At 49.5% G+C, this 18,780-nt stretch overlaps 1 protein-coding gene across 1 annotated transcript in view; it reads left to right on the forward strand.

Annotated features, from left to right (window-relative positions):
• The first annotated feature begins 2,840 nt into the window (after positions 1–2,840).
• Positions 2,841–18,780, forward strand: part of LOC123454115 (probable RNA-binding protein 19) — a 53,067-nt gene continuing 37,127 nt past the window's right edge. The window contains exons 1-10 of the mRNA XM_045132254.1: positions 2,841–2,972; positions 8,863–9,045; positions 9,938–10,057; positions 10,200–10,238; positions 10,348–10,525; positions 11,230–11,498; positions 11,906–11,986; positions 15,577–15,655; positions 17,428–17,499; positions 18,214–18,417. Of these exons, the coding sequence (XP_044988189.1) occupies positions 2,937–2,972; positions 8,863–9,045; positions 9,938–10,057; positions 10,200–10,238; positions 10,348–10,525; positions 11,230–11,498; positions 11,906–11,986; positions 15,577–15,655; positions 17,428–17,499; positions 18,214–18,417 (1,261 nt within the window). The 5' untranslated portion in view covers positions 2,841–2,936. The remainder of the gene's footprint in view (positions 2,973–8,862; positions 9,046–9,937; positions 10,058–10,199; positions 10,239–10,347; positions 10,526–11,229; positions 11,499–11,905; positions 11,987–15,576; positions 15,656–17,427; positions 17,500–18,213; positions 18,418–18,780) is intronic.

Raw genomic sequence — 18,780 nt, forward strand, 5'->3', positions numbered from 1 at the left:
AGGAACCCACAGCTCTCCAGTGACACTTAGTACCCAACGAGCAGCTGCGACTTAGCCCCGCTTGTGCTGTGGTGGGGTGCTTGGCACTCGTGGATCTGATGAGGCCCCTTTGGAAACGTACTGTGGAGAAAACCAGCCACCTGTGTATAATGTTGAATAAGCGGACTGTGTTCCCAGCGCGATTCCTGCAGACTTACGCTGTGCTAGACACACGCAGGCCTGCCCGAAGGACTTATCGAGGAAGACACTGCTTTCAGGGGCTGGTCTTGCAGATGAGCGATGGGTGCGTTCAGAGATGCACAGATGGCTGACTTCATTAGCAGACAGGGAAAGCCAAATGAACACTGCAATAGCTGACCCACTCAGATAACTAAAATTCAAGATGAACGGATGAAAATGTTAGAAGAAATGAGGGAAACTGGAACATTCACATTCCACTCCTAGAAATGTAAATGTGGGGCTGGAGAGATTGCTTAGTGGTTAAGGCACTTTGCTTGCAAAGCCAAAGGACCTAGGTTTGATTCCCCAGTACCTGCATAAAGCCAGATACACAAGATGGCACCTGCATTTGGAGTTTATCTGCAGTGGCTAGAGGCTTTTGTGAGCCCATCCTCCCCCGCCCCCTCTCTCTCAAATAAAAAAAAATAACATATTTAAAAAAGGAAATGTAAATGGGGCAGACGTTTTGAAAAGTGATTTTTCAGGGATTCCTGAAAAGGTTAATGCATGGCCCAGCAATCCCTCTCCTAGAAGTAGGCCCATGAGAAAGAAACACATATGTCCACAAAAAATTCATGTATATGAATAGTCAAGTGTATACAAGTATTCGGAATAGCCACAAAGTGGAAGCAGCCCATATGTCCGTCCGCTGGTGGGTGGAGAGATGTAACATGTTACAACCAGATGTTTAACGCGAGTCAGCTACACACTGGATGGAGAGCTGACTTGCGCTGCCACATGGGCGAGCCTTGAAAACATGATGCTGAGTGGAAGGAGCCAGTCCCCAGGACCACATACTGCATTTCATTTACATCAAACATCCAGAATCGATAGGCCAGAGACGGCAGGGAGATTCACAGTCGCCGTGGGTGGAGGGGGGAGGATTAGCAGTGACCGATAAAGGGCACAGGATTTTCTTTGGGATGTTGTAATGTTGACTGTGGTCATATTGCAAAACTCTATACTAACAACCGTCGAATTATATGTACCTTTTACGTAGGTGAAGTATGATCTGTCTCAATAAAGTTTATTTCTTTTATTTATTGTTTGTTTGTTTTTAGGTGTTTTTTTTTTTTTTTTTAATTTTCAAGGTAGGGTCTCACTCTAGCTCAGGCTGACCTGGAATTCACTATGTAGTCTCAGGGTGGCCTCACATTCACATCGATCCTCCTACCCCTGCCTCCCAAGTGCTGGGATTAAAAGTGTGTGCCTCCATGCCCGGCACTATTTGTTTATTTATTTATTTATTTTGGTTTTTCAAGGTAGGGTCTCACTCTAGTCCAGGCTGACCTGGAATTCACCATGTAGTGTCAGGCTGGCCTCCAACTCACAGCACTCCTCCTACCTCTGCCTCCTGAGTGCTGGAATTAAAGGCATGTATCACCATGCCCTGCTTTAATAAAGTTTTTAATAATAGCAACAGAACACTATGGCAAGAGACTGAGAGAAACTTGGGGGGAAAACTCCAGTGCAGCTAAAATTCTGTGGGGAGAGGTAAAGAAATATGGACTTTCAGGAGAGAGATTGGGAGTTTTCATTTGAAACCTGGAGAAGTAGAATTGTATCCTAGGAACTTTACAATCTTATGCCCTTGAACCCTAGGAACATATAGAATTACTACCACAGTATTCTTGGCTTCCACATTGTGGAGCGGGAGACTACAGAATTCTCGGAGGGTAAGAGTGGACATTGTCAGCACTCACTGTAGGGTGCCAGGCAGCCCTCAGTTCAAATATCAGCCTTGGGGCTTGGAAGACCGCTCAGCGGTTAAAGGCGCTTGTTTGCAAAGCCCGCCAAGTCCAGGTTCAATTCCCTAAGCCAGATGCAGAAATGTAGTGCAAGTGTCTGATGTTCGTTTGCAGTGGGAAGAAAGCCTTGGCATGCATGTACACACACACACACACAAGTGCATGCAAATAAATATTTTAGGACTGGAGAGATGGCTTAGCACTTAAGGTGCTTGCCTGCAAAGCCTAAGGACCCAAGTTTGATGTCCCAGTACTCACATTAAGCCAGATAGATGCACATGGTGGCACATGAGTCTGGAGTTTGCAGTGGCTGGAGGCACTGTCATGCCCATTTGCTCTGTGTCTGTCTGGTCTCTCTCTTTCTAATAAATAACTAAAATAAATATTTTTAAAATTTTAAGGCTTTTCTACTTAGTAGCTATAAGACTTTGAGCAAGGTGTTTCACTCCTCTGGTCCTTAGTTTACCTTCTGATATTCACTGACATTCTCCGTCACTGAATCATGGTGACCGCCAGCTTCTCTAAGCGTCAGACTTCTTACTCTGTTTGCCACTTGCAGAGATGTCTTTGGACTAAATAACAAAATTAAATTGGAAAAGTGAGATCATAAAACTAAACTAAAATAATAAATAATCAAATAAAATAAATAGCGAACTGGTCCGCTCAACTCTGCTCACAGCTTCAGCAATACTCCACGGATGCTAGGAACCCGCGCCCCCTGCAGGCATTGCCCGGCCTTGCAGCGGCTACAGAAAGGGCGCCTGCGCAGTGTCCGTGCGCTCAGGCCTGGGCCTAAGGGTGGGATGTCCTCCGCCGGGTCTGTTTGGCCCCGCCCACTTCCGGGAGGGGCGGGTCGAGGCTGCGCCACGTGACCTGGCAAAGATGGCGGCGCCCAGCGGTGCGGCGTGCGGGCCGTGAGAGGACGCCGTGCGCTGGTGCTGGCATCTGGAGCGTGGGGTCGTCGGCGTCATGTCGCGATTGATCGTGAAGAACCTCCCAAATGGGGTGAGTGGAGATCCGGGTCCTGAACCCTTGAGGTGGGCCGTCCGGGAGCCGCTGGTCCGGGCCAGGGGCGGCCGGGAGAAGGGAGGGGTTTCCGCTCAGGGCCGGGACGCGGGAGACGCGGAGCGCACGGGGGCGGGTCCCGGGCGCCTCTCCGCCCGACCTCCGGGCCCGCGCTGCTGTTGCAGCTGCTGCTGGTGGTGGTATTCGACTTGGTGGACTCTCAGCCGGATGGCTCTGGTCCTCGAGGACCCTGTACCCAGCGCCCGCCTCCCACGGTGGACTGAATGCTGCCGCACTCGGGGACTTTTGGGCAAAGCTCGTGGGGAGAGGACTCGGAGGACCTGCCCCGTCTCTCTCTCTCTCTTTACATATATATTTTATTGACAACTTCTATACTTACAGACAACAAACGATGGTCTTTTTTTTTTTTTTTTGGAGGGGGTTGGTTAAGGTAGGATCTTGTTCTCTGGCCTCGAACTCACAGTGCTCCTGCTACCTCTGCCTCCTGAGTGCTGACATTATTAAAGGCATGCACACGCCTGGCTTTTCCTCGTCTTTACTGGAGGTAGAAATGTCCAGTGATGTGAAGGGAGTTGTTATTATTTATCCATTAGGTGGAGAAGGGGGACCCAGCCATACATTTCTGCTTGCCTAGAGCCCAGCCCAGAACTTGGGACTTGGTAGGCACACTGGATAAATGAAGACGTGAATATGTGTGTGTGTGAGAGAGAGAGACAGACTGACTGACTGACTGACTGACTAGATGATGTGTACTGGAGGGCCTCTGCCTCTTCATGGATAGATAGGCTTACACACTAAGTTCTTGGATAAAGAGCCTCAACTAGATTCATGCCCAAATATAGAAAGAGCCATTCCTGGATTATCTCTCAGAAAGAATGCAAAGCTCTTTCTCTTTTCTTGCTTTGGACTTAATTTTTTTTTTTCTGGGGCTGGGAAGATGGCTCAACAGTAAAGGCATTTGCTTATAAAGCCAACAACCCTAGTTCAGTTACTCAGTACCTACGTAAAGCCAGATGCACAGGGTGGCACATGCATTTGGAGTCTATTTGCAGTGGCTAGAGGCCCCAGTGCGCCAGTATTCGCCCCTCCCCCTTGCTGGGCATAGTGGCACAGGTCTTTAATCCCAGCGCTTAAGAGGGAGAGGTAGGAGGATGGCTGTGAGATCGAGGCCAGCCTGAGACTACATAGCAAATTTCAGGTCAGCCTTGGCTAGAGCAAGATCCTGCCTCAAAAAAAAGGAAAAGGAAAAAAGCCTTCTTTTTTCCTTGCTGGGTGGGAAGGACCTTGACATGATTAAAACATTTCACATAGTGCAGTAGTATATAAGATCAAGTAGGGTGTGGTGGTATACACCTGGAATCCTGAAATTTGGGAAGAATTATCAGGAGTCATTCCCAGCTACAGAGCAAGTTGGAAGGCAGCCTGAGCTACATGGTACTTCATTTCCAAGAAACAGCTAGGTGTGGTGGCACATTCCTCCAATCCCAGCGCTCTGAAGGCTGTGGTAAGATCTGAGTTTCAGGTTATACTGGGCTAGAAAGAGAACCTGCCTCAAAAACACATAAAATAAAAATTTAAATGAGGGGCTGGAGAGATGGCTTAGCGGTTAAGCCCTTGCCTGTGAAGTCTAAGTACCCTGGTCCACTGCTCACTTCCCCAGGACCCACGTTAGCCAGATGCACAAGGGGGTGCATGCGTCTGGAGTTCTTTTCCAGTGGCTGGAAGCCCTGGCGCGCCCAATCTCAGTCTCTATCTGCCTCTTTCTCTCTTTGTCTGTTGCTCTCAAATAAATAAATAAAAATAAACAAAAAAGTTTATTAAAATTTAAATGAGGGGCCTGGGTTGATGTTGGCTTGGCAGTTAAGGGTGCTTGCTTGCAGAGCTGAAGGCCTAAGTTCATTTCCCAAGTACTCGTATAAAAGCTAGGTGCACAAAGTGACGCATACACATAGAGTTAGTTTACCGTGGCAAGCGGTCCTTAGCATGCCCGTACACATGCATTCTCTCTCCCCTCACAATAATTTTTTTAATTTCAGAAATTATTTATTGAATCCAGTATAACAAAAGTATTATAATTTCTGAATCTTGAACATGAAAAATAATTGAGATATTTTACGTCCTTGAATAGTAATTTCTTTTTTGGGGGGGGGTTTGAGGTAGGGTCTCACTCTAGTCCAGGATGACCTGGAACTCACTATGTAGTCTCAGGGTGGCCTCGAACTCACAGAAATCCACCTACCTCTGCCTAATAAGTGCTGGGATTAAAGGCATGTGCCACCACGCCCGGCAGTAATTTCATATTTTATAGTTATAGCACCTTGCACTCAGTTCAGACCATTGCAATCCAAGTTAAGTAGCTGTACTTCACATGACCGGGGGCTGCTACATTAGACAGTACAATGTAGCTAAAGATTTGAATATTCACAAAATCCTTCACCATGAGTATTATCTTCATTTCCTTTTTCTGAGGTAGGGTTTTCACTCTAGTCCCGGCTGTCCTGGAATTAGTCTCCGAGTGGTCTTGAACTCACAGCAATCCTATCTCCGCCTCCCGAGTGCTGGGATTAAAGGCGTGCTCCACCATGCCCGGTATTTTCATATTTTTGAAAAATATTTATTTGTGTCAAAGCCAGAGAGAGAAAGAATGGGCATGCCAGGGCCTCCTGTCACTGCAGATGAACTCCAGACACATGCACCACCTTGGGCATCTGGCTTTACGTGGGTATCGGGGAATCGAAGTCAGTTGTTAATGCTTTGCAACAAGCGCCTTTAACTGCTGAGCCATCTCTCCAGCCCATCATTCATATTTGTAATAAAATTTCACAGAAATGATTCCAAGATACACAGCTGTAGTGGAAGAGTCAGATTTCAAACCCAACTTTGCTGATGGCCAGCCCATCTCAGGGTCAGGTGTGTTGATGTGAAGTCTAACAGGACCAGCTCATGTCCTGACTTTCACGAGCTGTGTTAGCAAGGCGAGCTGTGTTAGCCAGGCTCATTTTATCACCTGACACTCAGCAGTGATAATACAAGTTGTAATAGGTTACCGTGTCCTCAAGTGAAACAATGCATACAAGTGCTCAGCGACTATTCCATGGAACGGAATGGTTGGTCAACCAGCCTGTGCTTTGTCCATCTTCCTCACCACTTCCCAGAGTCTCTTTCGTCTATGGCACAAGGCTTATTCCTGAGAACCAGTTCCCTTGCTGGTGTTGTGACTCCATAAATAAATATTTTTAAAAATAACAAAATAAAGTGCAATCGTTGTCCTGAGCTGAGTTAGAGCCCTTGATTCTGGAGACCTCAGGTATATCATTTTCTCCACTGTAAAATGAATTCAAAAGAGAGGTGCACACTTGTTAATCCCAGCTACTTCTAGGGGTAAGGCAGAAGGATTATATGATTTTGATGAGATCAGAACTAGTTAAGGGGAAACGAAGGACATTAGAACACTTCCTCCTGGGTTGCCAAAGCTTCTGAGTTCTTCTTGCATTTTCAAACTTGTTTCAAAGGCAAGTGTGCTACACCTGTAATCTTAGGAGGACATGTTTAAAAAGTCCCAGTGACAGAGAGCTGGCTCCTAGCTTCCCATCATTCCTCATACCAGCCAGGCTACTTTCACCACTCACTGAGTTTTCTAAACCCAAACTGAGAGATTTGTGTGTGAAATGGTGGGGACGAGGGGGTGCTCAGCAAAACCAACAGCCAAAATAAGTTTGGCTTTGAGACAATGTCTGGCTATGTAGCCCAGTCTGGCTTCAGACATGTAATCATCCTGCCTCTGCTTCCCAGTGCTGAGAGTATAGTTGTGTATCATGTCAAGATTTTTTTTCTTTTTTAACTTTTTTAATTTAATGCTTGCCTCTGGAGAGGGGTACCTTGTTAAAAGGGTTATTTATTTATTTATTGGGGGACAGATAGAGAATGGGCACACCAGGTCCTCTAGCCACTGCAAACAAACTCCAGATGTATGTGTCAACTTGTACATGTGGCTTATGTGGGTCCTGGAGAATTGAACCTGGGTCCTTTGGCTTTGCAGGCAAACGCCTTAACTGCTAGGCCATCTCTCTAGCCCATGTCAAGATTTTTTTTTTTTTTTTTTTTTTGAGGTAGGGTCTCACTCTAGCCCAGGCTGACCTGGAATTCACTATGGAGTCTCAGGGTGGCCTTCAACTCACATGATCCTCCTTCCTCTGTTTCTGTGCTGGGATTAAAGGTGTGGTGCCCTGCTCTAGTCATTCTTAATCATGTCGGGCTTTGTGGCACACACCTTTAATCCTTGAGAGGCAAAGGTAGGATTATTATGGTAAGATTTAAGCCAGCCTGTGATTACAGAGTGAGGTCAACATCAGCCTGGCTACAGTGAAAAAGAGTGAAAAGCTTAGCTACTTTGAATAAACAAAAAGATTTATTTTTAAAATTAATTAACTAATTAGTTCATTTATTTGAGAGAGAGAATGGGCATGCCAGTGCCTTCAGCTGCTGTAAATGAGCTCTAGATGCATGTGCCACCTTGTGTATCTGGCTTACATTGGTCCTGGGGAATTGAACCTGGGTCCTTTGGCTTTGCAGGCAACTGTCTTAACCACTAAGCCATCTCTTCAGCCCACAAAAAATTACTAATCACATTTGCAAAACCTTTTTGCAGTTGCTTGACCACACCAGCAATCTCTGAACTCGACTGGGGTGGGAGGGCAGAAGATCTCTAGTTCAAGGCCAGCCGGGGTTCATATATATCGTGTATATAATGTAATCATTTTCTGGGGATCAGGATGTGGGCATCTTTGGTGGCCCCCATTATTCTCCCCCACAGTCAGCATTTATATAGTTTACCATATTCAGTCACTTTATTTTTTAAAATACATTTTTATTTATTTGCAAGCAGAGACAGATAGGTGTGCTAGGGCCTCTGGCCACTGCAAACAAACTTCACATGCACGTGGCACTTTATACATCAGGTTTTATGTGAGTACTGGGGAATTGAGCCAAAGTCTTTAGGCTTTACAGGCAAGTGCCTTAACCTCTGAGCCATGTCACTAGCCCTAAGTAACTTACCCACTTTCTTTCTTTCTTTCTGTCTGTCTTTATTTATTTGTTTATTTGGTTTTTCAAGGCAGAGTTTCACTCTAGCTCATGCTGAGGTGGAATTCACTGTGTAGTCTCAGGGTGGCCTCCAACTCATGATGATCCTCTTACCTGTGCCTCCCCAGTGCTGGGATTAAAGGCGTGTGCCACCACACCCAGCTTTTTTATGTGCATGTGTTAGAGGGGTTCGTGGTACTCATGTGGTGGTTAGAGGATAACCTCAGGGTGTTTCGTCCCTTTTTTTCATCTTTTTCATGTGACAGACTCTGCTGCTGTTTTGTCAGTGCTGTGTTAGTCTCTCTGGCCCACAAGCTCCCAGATCCCCCTGGCTGTGCCTCCCATTGACAAAGGTGCAGTAAGATGCTGGGGAATCGAACTCACGCCAGCAGGCTTGCAAGCCAGTGCCTTTAACTGCTGAGCCATCTCCCCAGCCTCTCACTTAATTATTTTGACAAGCCTTGGTTAGGCACCTTCCGTGTCCCACCATATTGCCAATGCTGTAATTGATCCTGTCCTTGCGGCAGGCCCTGTAGGGCAGGGTGAGGGCATCGTCCCCCACCCTGGGTCTCCTTTTCTCCTCAGTTAGGGAATAGGCCTGCTCAAGGTCCCACAGCTGAAGTCAGGTTCAAAGCTGGGACCTGGCCTCTTAGGAAAGCACACTTTACCACCTGCTCTCCCCTGGTTGCCATGGAGAATCCTGGGGCATTTGGATTTCCAGCCCGTTTGCTCTTTGTCCCTTTGCTCTGGGGACTGGGTTCCTTCCTCATGACACCCTCTACCCTAGATGAAGGCAGAGCGTTTCCGGCAGCTTTTCGCCGCCTTCGGCACGCTGACCGACTGCAGCCTGAAGTTCACCAAAGATGGCAAGTTCCGCAAGTTTGGTTTTATTGGCTTCAAGTCTGAGGAAGAGGCCCAGGCAGCGCTGAGCCATTTCAACAGGAGCTTTATCGACACGTCCCGGATCACAGTGAGTCTGGGAGGGTCTTAACCCTTACCTGGCCATCGACACTGATGCCACTTGGTCTTACACTCAGCATTCACATCCCAAGTCTGGCCTCCTTCAGCCTGAGGGCTGTGGCCCACTCCGTGGTACAAAAGTTTTCAAGTGCCTAAGAATTGCTTGAGGGCTTATTGTTTTTTTAACTGAAAATTTGCATACATGTATATCGTGTATCTTGATCATAATGGCCTTCCAGTACCTTCTTTTGTCCCCCTTCCACTGAACCCCTCCTTTCCAACTAGTCCTCCTCTATTTTGAAGTCACTTTTTCCCCCTTCATCACCCATGATGGGCCCCACGTTGTGCCGGTCTGGTGCAGGTAATGTCAGCTGCTGAGAGGTCACGAGCGCCACGGCCACGTCATGTCTGAAGGCAGCTTTCCGCAGCCCCCCGCCCCCAGTCCTTTGGCTCTGACATCCTTTCCACCACCTCTTCCTCAGTGCTCCCTGAGCCTTAGAGGGCTTCACCGGTGTCTCACTTAGCCGTGAGCACGCCGCAGTCACTCATTCTCGGCGCTTGGACAGGTGTTCAGTCTCCCAGTAGTCACTGCCGACTGCAGCAAGCAGCTCGTCTGCCAGAGGCAAGAGCCGCACTAACGTGGGCACGAGCGTGAGTATTCAGAGCCCAGTGATGGGCCACAGCACCTCCACTGAGCCACACGGTAGTAGTGAGGTCTTGTTTTGACCCATCATGTGGAGGTGACCCAAAAATTGGTGGCTGAAGCCAAGGCTGGGGTTGACATTAATTTGCGCTAACTGATGCAGCAGGACAGTGGCAACTATAGAACCTGAATTCCAGGGCAGGATACTCGTGTCTGGTGCCACAGCAGGTGTGGAAATCTCCCTCTCTCACACACACAGGTGGAGTTCTGCAAGTCTTTCGGAGATCCAACGAAGCCCCGAGCCTGGAGCAAACATGCCCAGAAGCCCAGCCAGCCCAAGCAGCTGTCCCACGACTCTGTAACCCCCGATGCTAAGAAAGTACGCGGTGCTCCCCCAGCCCTGTGCGTGATGGCAGGGTGGTCTCACTGGGAGAGAAGTTCCAGAAAGTGGGCCCACCTAGGGCGATGCGCTTCTGTCCCCTTCCCCACTGTGACCTTCAGTGCCTGCCTTCTGCTTCCAGGACCACAGCAAGAAAAAAGTGCCAAGTGAACTGGAGAAGGTGAGCATCTTGTGACCAAGACGGAAGGCCACACGGAGTTGAGAGAAGGTGGGCTAGAGGGGCTGAGCTCTGCCTAAATCCTCTCGCCTCTTCTCCCTCTTCCCCATAGCTGAAGGAAGATGGCGACTTCCAGGAGTTCCTGTCCGTTCACCAGAACAGGGCCCAGGTGGCCACGTGGGCCAACGATGCTCTGGACACTGAGCCCCCGAAAGGGAAGAATAAGCCAGCCAGTGACTACCTGAACTTTGACTCCGACTCAGGGCAGGAGAGCGAGGAGGAGCAAGAAGGTGAGGGGGGGTGTGCCCGGGGCCAGAGGCACACCTGGCATGCCCACAGGCCTGTGTCTAGCCTTGGGCTGATGGGCCTCTGGGTGGGCCAGGTGGTCGCTGCCCTCAAGTTCTCAGCAGGGTAAGCAGCCCACCTGCAGGTATGCCCAGGCAGTTCCTGTCACTGCCTGTCACTGGGCCAGTCTTCATTGAGCACTGCATATGCACGTTCATGACGCTCACTTCCACATACACAAGATATTTATTATTATTATTTTTTGCAGTGGGGGGATCTTGTTTCGCTCTAGCCCAGGCTGACCTGTGTAGTCTCAGGCTGGCCTGAAACTCACAGCGATCCTCCTACCGTTGCCTCCTGAGTGCTGGGATTAAGGGCGTGCGGCACCACGCCCAGCTAATTTTTCTTTTCTTAATGAATAAACAAAGATAACATGTAAAGGAGGTTGTGGAGAAGGCCAGGCTGGTAGCAGAGAGCCATGGCACTCTTGGTGGGTGGCACACACAATGCCAAGTCTTCTGCAGCCTGGGTAGTGCCGTCAGGCATTAACTCCATTGGGTGTTGGTGCCATCGGCATTGCTTCTCAGAGGGTTCACTGGGGTTGCGTGTGGTAGGTGTGTCACCTCCAGCCATTCCTGAGTTGGTAGCCTACCCTCAGCTGGTGCAGGTCTTGGCTTGCGCTCTGAAGTTGCTGGTCTCCTTTCTCCAGAGGAACAAGGCCTGCAGCCAAAGGCAGCTGTGCAGAAGGAGCTGTCAGACATGGACTACCTGAAATCCAAGATGGTGCAAGCTGAGGTGTCCTCCTCAGAAGGGGAGGAGGACGAGGACAGTGAAGACGAGGCAGTGAACTGTGACGAAGGCAGTGAGTCCGAGGAGGAGGAGGAAGAGGAGGGCTCCCCTGCTGCTCCAGCCAAGCAGGAGTGTGCAAGCCAGGGATCCCTGCCTGGGAGCAGAAGGCCTCAGGAGGCTGCAGACAAGGTGTGTGTGTGAGTCTGGGCGGTGAGGCAAGAGACCAGCCTGGGTTTTCCCTGGTTCCTGTAGTCTCCCTGTGGAATCGCACTGCTCAGGTGGACATGAAAGGTGCTGGGCACAGTGCGGCACGAGGAGGCTCTGCGTCAGCATTGCAGGTGTCACCAAATCTAGGGCTCCTGCATTGCTGTGCCTGCGGCTTGCTGGGCACAGTGCACAGCCCTCTTGTGAGCATTGGAGGCTCTGTCACTGTTGCCTCGACCTCTGCCTGGGCTTGGTTCACAGTGAGTCGTTAGCTCCAGTGTGTCTAGCTCCCCCTGGCGCAGACACCCCTTTCTATACCAGGGTATCCATGCCATCATCTGCTGTGACAGCTGCTTACTGGCCATTCCTCCTTGTTCTTGTCCATAACTCAGGCAGGGAAACCAGCCAACCAGAAGGATCCCACCACTCCCTACACTGTGAAGCTACGAGGAGCCCCGTTCAACGTCACCGAGGTATGGAACCCTTGGGGAAGGATCAGAGAGGAGGTGGAGGGTGCCAGAATCAGTTGGGGCCGTGAACTAGAAGGAAGAGGTATCTGAGATCTGATAACATTTAGGCATCAAAACAGTAGGGAGTTGGGTGGCTACGAGAAGACTCATTTCCATCAGAGGAGACATGCATGCATACATACAAATACTGGACTGGATTCTCTAATTGGTACCCAAAAATGAGGGGAAATGTTATTTGGAAGAATTAAGCCAGCCATGATATTGCACACCTGTAAGCCCAGTACTCAGGAGACTGAGGCAGGAGGATCTCTAGTTTGAAGCCAGTTTAAGCCACTAGCAAGACCCTATCTCAAAAAAAAAAAAAAAAAAAGAAAAGAAAACCAGACAAACAATAGTATTGACAGCTTCATAGATGTTTCAAAATTGTCAAGCACTTTTTCTTTTTTTAAAACTTATTGACAACATCCATGATTATAGACAATAAACCATGATAATTCCCTCCCCTCCCTTACTTCCCTATCATAAATCCATGTTCCATGATATCCCCCCCCCCAAATAGTCTCTCTTTTTTATTTGAGACAGAAAGGGGCAGGAGACAGACAGAATGGGCACACCAGGGCATTTACCCGATGCAAATGAACTCCAGACGCATGTGCCACCCTGTGCATCTGGCTTACATGGGACCTGGAGAATTGAACCTGGGTCCTTAGGGTCCACAGGCAAGCACGTCAACCACTAAACCATCTCTCCAGCCCCTCTATTTTGTTTTGATGTCATCGTATTTTCCTCCTATTATGAAGTCTTGTGTAGGTCGTAACAGGCACTGTGAGGTCATAGAAATCCAGGCCATTTTGTGTCTGGTACATTGTATTGTAAGCATTCCTACCCTTCCTTTGGCTCTTACTTTCTTTTGTTTGATTTATTTATTTATTTGACAGAGAAAGAAGGAGAGAGTGAGAGAATGGGCATGCCAGGGCCTCCAGCCACTGCAAATGAACTCCAGATACATGCGCCCCCTTGTGCATCTGGCTAATGTGGGTCCTGGGGAATTGAACCTGGGTCCTTTGGCTTTGTAGGCAAACACCTTAACCACTAAGCCATCCCTCCAGCCCTGTTTTGTTTTGTTTTGAGGTAGGGTCTCGCTCCAGCCCAGGCTGTCCTGGAATTGACTGTGTAGTATCAGGGTAGCCTTGAACTCAGGGTACTCCTCCTCCCTATACCTCCCCAGTGCTGGGATTAAAGATGTGCTCCACCATACCTAGCTGTGGCTCTTACATTCTTTCCACCACCTCTTCTGCAATGAGCCCTGAGCCTTGGAAGGTGTGATAGAGATGTTCTGTGCTGAGCACTCCTCTTTTGCTTCTTTTCAGTACTGTGGTGCCTTTTGAGCCATCCCAGAGATCACTGCCATCTGAAAAAAGAAGCTTCTTAACCAAAAGTGAGAGTAGCATTGGTATGTGGGTGTGAATATTAAGAAAAGTGATTACAGGGCTGGAGAAATAACTTAGCAGTTAAGGCACTTGCCCGCAAAGTCAAAGGGTCCAGGTTCAGTTCCCTAGTACCTACATAAAGCCAGATGCACAAGGTGGCCCATGTGTCTGGAGTTAGTTTGCCCTGGCTAGTGGCAATGTGTGCCCATTTTTTTTCCGTCCCCCCCCCCCCATCTCTCTGTCTCATTCCCTTTCTCTCTCAAGTAATAAATACAGTATTTTAAAAAATCTTTTAAAAAGTGCTTACAGGCCAGTTTGATGAGCATAATATATGCATTTAGCCAGACACCAGCAGGTGTTACACCATTAGGACTCATGACCTTCCCCCACCATCGGCTTTTGAGTAGGTTTTCAGTACCAAGGGTGTATTCTCTCCCGTGGAGTGGACCTCTAGTACAATTAGAGAGCAGCTGGTTTCCACCATAACAGAGATGCCACTATTGCACCTGTTGGCTCATTTGGCCTAGCTGGCCAAACCTAAGGCTTTCAGTGTCCACTGTTGTTTATCTACACTGATGACTTCTGTCTCCCATGGAGCTGCATGCAGCATAGCTTTTTCCAGTTTTCTGTTGGCTGGTCAACAGGTAGGTTTTCAGCTCAGCTCCAGCTTGATTTGTCAGTGGTCTTGTAGTCCAAGAATATGGAGTCTTCAGCAGTAGGGTCTTTCCATATATTCCTGGTGGGAAACCAAGAGCATTGGCAATGGCCTATAATATTTTGGGGGTAACAAGGACCGCTGTGGCCAACAAATCACTGGAAGGTGTTCCATCCCTGGCACTGCAATTTTACTAGTAACAATCTATGGCTTTTGGGTGTGCCATTGTCCAAAAAAGTAGGTTTACATATGGCTTATTCATACCATCTTAGATTTTGAATAACCCTTCCCCCACACCTATCCTTTACTCAGTCTCATTCTCTGACCTCGCTTAGTCCATTCCCCGGTAATCTGTTCTTCTACTTACATATATACAATACCATCCCCTTCAGTCCTCCCCTCTCCTCCCTCCCTTTCTAGCTTAGAGGCCTCTGCCACTGATTTTTACTTCAACTCACAAGTCTAAACATTCCTAACTAGGATCCACATATGAAAGAGAACATGTGGTATTTGGCTTACTGGGCCTCAAGTGCTTTTTCTTTAAATACTTATTTGTGAGAGAGGGAAAGAGGAATATAGGGAATGGGCAAATCAGGGCCTCCAGCCACTGCAAATGATTTCCAGGCACACGCACCACCTTGTGCATGTGGCTTACGTGGGTCCTGGAGAATCAAACCTGGGTCCTAGACATTGCAGGCAAGTGCCTTAACCACTGACCCATCTCTCCAACTCTCAAGTCCCTTTTTTTTTGGTTTTGGTTTTCATTTTAGTTTTTTGAGGTAGGGTTTCACTCTAGCCCAGGCTGACCTGGAACTTCCTATGTAGTCTCAGGCTGGCCTTGAACTCATGGCAATCCTCCTACCTCTGCCTCCTGAGTGCTGGGAGTAAAGGTGTGCCCCACCACCCCTGGCTCCCTCAAGTACTTTTTCAAAACAGATTTTTTTTTATTTATTTATTTGTGCGCATATGTGGGGTGGGGGGCGGAGAGGGGGTATGGGTACACTGGGATCTCTTCCACTGCAAACAAGTGCCCATCTGGCTTCACATGAGTAGCTGGGAAATTGAACCTGAACTGGCAGGCTTTGCAAGCAAGCACCGTTAGCTGCTGAGCCATCTCTCCAGCCCCTCGAGTACTACTTTTTTCTTTTGAGGTAGTGTTTTCCTTTAGCCCAGGCTGACTTCGAATTCACCACGTAGTCTCTGGGTGGCCTTTAACTCACAGTGAACCTCCTGCCTCTGCTTCCCAAGTGCTGGGATTAAAGGTGTGTGCTACCATACCCTGTAAGTACTTCTTCTTAATTCTTGTTTTTTGTAGTCAAGGTATTGGGATGGGGACTCAGGGCCTTTGTTAGCTAAGCAAGAGCTCTGCTATTGAGCTGCTATCCCAGTTATCAAAAAATTGCGAATTCTAAGATAAAATACTTGAGAATTATGTTATTTAATATCTCTGATGAATTATTTTGTTTGGGGGGGGAAATATACAAAGGGAAATTCTCTCCTTCTTGCAGAAAAATGTTAAGGAATTCCTGGCACCCCTGAAGCCAGTGGCCATTCGAATAGTGAGAAACGCTCACGGGAACAAAACAGGTGAGATGTTCCTTCTCAGGTGTGCTAGAGAAGCAGCTGTACATTGGGAAGCTGGGGCTGCCGAGGAAGGGAGAAGCTGTAAGGACGACTGTCTTCTGTCTGTGGCTCCAGTCTGGTAGATGTGGTTAGCACGTCAGGACAAGGGTCCGTCTCATCCCTGCTTCTGCCTTCCTGGTTCTGTGAGCGGCGCCATTTGTAAGTGAGTGTCATGCACGAACTGTTTCCGCTCTTTTCAGCAACAGGCGCGTGAGGTAGATGCACATCTCCCTTCTTTTTCTTCTATGAGCCCTTTATAGAAAGCGTGACCCTTTCCTGGTTGGCCTGTGTGTGATACGACTGGGAAGAGGAGATGGGGCGTGTTAGTACTTGAGGGAAAGTAGTGCTAGAAAGATTCTGCGCCCAAGAGCCCTGCGAGGCTTCATGTGAGTGAGTGGTGTGCCTGCGGCTGTCTGTCTCGTGTTAACCCTGAGCCGCGAGTAGCAGCAGGAGGCCGGGTGCACCGGCCCTGAGCATCCCTGGCTGGGGCGCGCGTACACCTTCCTCAAGAGCACCATGGCTGCTGGACAGAGGCTGCCATCAGTTGACAGCCGTGGTTGGAAGGTACCCACCACATTCCAGTTCAGCACAGCTATTATGCTCATTGGGAAAAAAGTGGTTTATTGTCCTTGGCAGGAAGAGGCCGTTTGGACAGAGCAGTGGGGAGGAAGGTGCTTGTGCACTGGGGATGGTCTAAGCACCTTCCCGTGGTTCCATTCATTTCACTCTTGGCTTTAACGTACCATGTACCAGGCCAATGTGCTCAGCCATCCTGACTCTTCCTGCAGAGAGTGCGCGGTGAGGTAGAGGAAAGGCTCCATCCCAGGCTGGCTACTTAGGAGCCCTGCGAACTTGGATAGAGGGCCAACCTCGGTACCTTTGTGCATGGACAGACACTTGTCACCCAGTTGTGAGGAGCAAGTTAATATTTAGAGCCATGCTGGCCCCATCATCCACTCTTTGGAAGCTGTTGTTATATTGTACAGTCAGCTGCTGCTGATGGCTGCGGCCCTGGTTCAGGGCCCTTGAGAGAGCAAATGGGGAGCAGGAAGTAGCTGTGGAGCAAGAGAGCAGCTTGAGGGCCTAGCGCTGCAGCGCACCAGCTTTGCGTAGCTCGTGAGGGCAGCAGACATGGCTGCCAGGTAGCTAGCGAGGAGATAGGCTGGGGCAGGCAGGGACAGCAGTGAGTGTGTGCTCCAGCCTGGGCAGAGCCCATCGTTTCTCATAGGCAGATGTGGCTGCCTGAGAACGGGAAAGGCGATGACCAGAAAAGTCCTGCAGCTCATACAGAAAATGCGTGCACTTTGGACTGAGTTTTACTCTTGTGGTCAGATAGCCATGGGCCTTGGCATGTCTCATAGCTGCTTCAAGAAAGGGGTATGTGACCCTGCTCAGCTGCCTCCCAAGGTCAAGCTCCCCTCAGGAAGGACTCTCCGGCTGCCATTTCTGAGCACCACAGACTGGTTGTGGAGGTGGCCTTTGCCGTGCAGAATTGGGTCTCAGCACAGCCACCTTTGACGCTTCTCCAGAGAATGTCAGGAGTGGGGTGAGGTTGGGATGGGCAGAAAGGGCGCTATTGCTGGCTCCTAGAACCCACAGCATCCATAAAGCCAGGACACCCAGTCTGAAGCTTTTCTGAGGAAGCATGACTGGGGCAGGTGGAGCAGCCTGGAGGTCAGCACCTAGGACACCCCCATGGTGCGCAGAGCCACACTCGCCTGTCTGTCCTTTCTCAGGGTACATCTTTGTGGATTTAAGCAGTGAAGAGGAAGTGAAGAAAGCTCTGAAATGCAACCGGGAATACATGGGTAAGTATTGCGTGTCCTCTGAGTGCACCAGGTGTGGTCACACCCGACCTGAGTCACAGAGCAGTCTTGCGGGCCTACATCAGCGTCACGTGTTGCTGTCTAACCCTCCTCTCTGCCAGACAGTGGCCCCAGGGACCCAGCAGGGAGCAGAGAGTCCGCAGCCCCTGCCCTGGGGAGCTGCACCAGTGCACTGACCCAGAGGAAGTCACAGAAGAAACAGGCAGAGTAGGGCAGGGCTCAGGAGGCACACCTCTAACTGGCTTGTCCTGCCCTGGCCTCCTGGGACAGCGTACTGGGCAGAGGGGCAGCAAGTTGGTAGGACACAGTCTTTGCCTGTCTCTGGCATGGACAGTGGCTCAGTGCAGCCGCAGACCACTAAGGGAGATGGGGCCCACAGGGGTCCGCTAGTGAGTCTGGGCACAGTGAGGTGGGGGGGGGGATGAGTACTGACTGAAGCTGGATCAGGCACCTGGAGGGGTGCGTGTACCAGTTCACCAGCTCCTCCCATGTTGGGTTGTCACATGGGCCCAGCAGTGCCATGACAGGCCCAGCGGCTGCATCCTGTGCATGACAGGCCCCGGCAGACTCCTCAGGGTTGACTGGAAGGATGAGAGGTCCCAAAGCCCAGGGCACAGCCAGCTATCACCAGCCACCGAGCCAGGAGGTTCTGGCCATTCCAGATCCCCCAAAGTCCTGACCCCTGCTCTCGTACAGGTGGACGCTACATTGAAGTGTTCAGGGAGAAGCAGGTTCCCACGGCCCAGGGACTCCCAAAGAGCAACACCAAAGTCTGGCAGGGCCGCACCCTTGGGGAGCATGAGGAGGAGGAGGATCTGGCTGACTCAGGGAGACTCTTCGTACGCAACCTGTCCTATACCAGCTCTGAGGAGGACCTGGAGACACTCTTCTCTGCCTATGGTGGGTGCATGGCATCTCTCTCCACTACTTTGGGGCTGCTGCTGCTCTTAACGAGGCCTGCTGGCCCTGCCTGTCCTGGGTTTGCTAATGCCTCAGCTCTGAGTAGGTGTCATCCTCGGCGTGGAGCCAGGAGAGGAGTGGTTACCTGAGATCTTCACTTTGCTGTCTAAAGGCCTTGAAAAAATTTATTTATTTGAGGGAAAGAGGCAGGTTGAGAAAGTAGGCATGCCAGGGCCTCCAGTCACTGCAAACAACTCCAGATGCATGCACCACGTGGGTACTGGAGAATCAAACTTGGGTCCTAAGGCTTCACAGCAGGTGCCTTAACTACTAAGCCATTTCTCCTACCCTAAAGGCTTTTTA

The sequence above is a fragment of the Jaculus jaculus genome, chromosome 13 (genome assembly GCF_020740685.1).
Source record: "Jaculus jaculus isolate mJacJac1 chromosome 13, mJacJac1.mat.Y.cur, whole genome shotgun sequence".
Taxonomy (NCBI): domain Eukaryota; kingdom Metazoa; phylum Chordata; class Mammalia; order Rodentia; family Dipodidae; genus Jaculus; species Jaculus jaculus.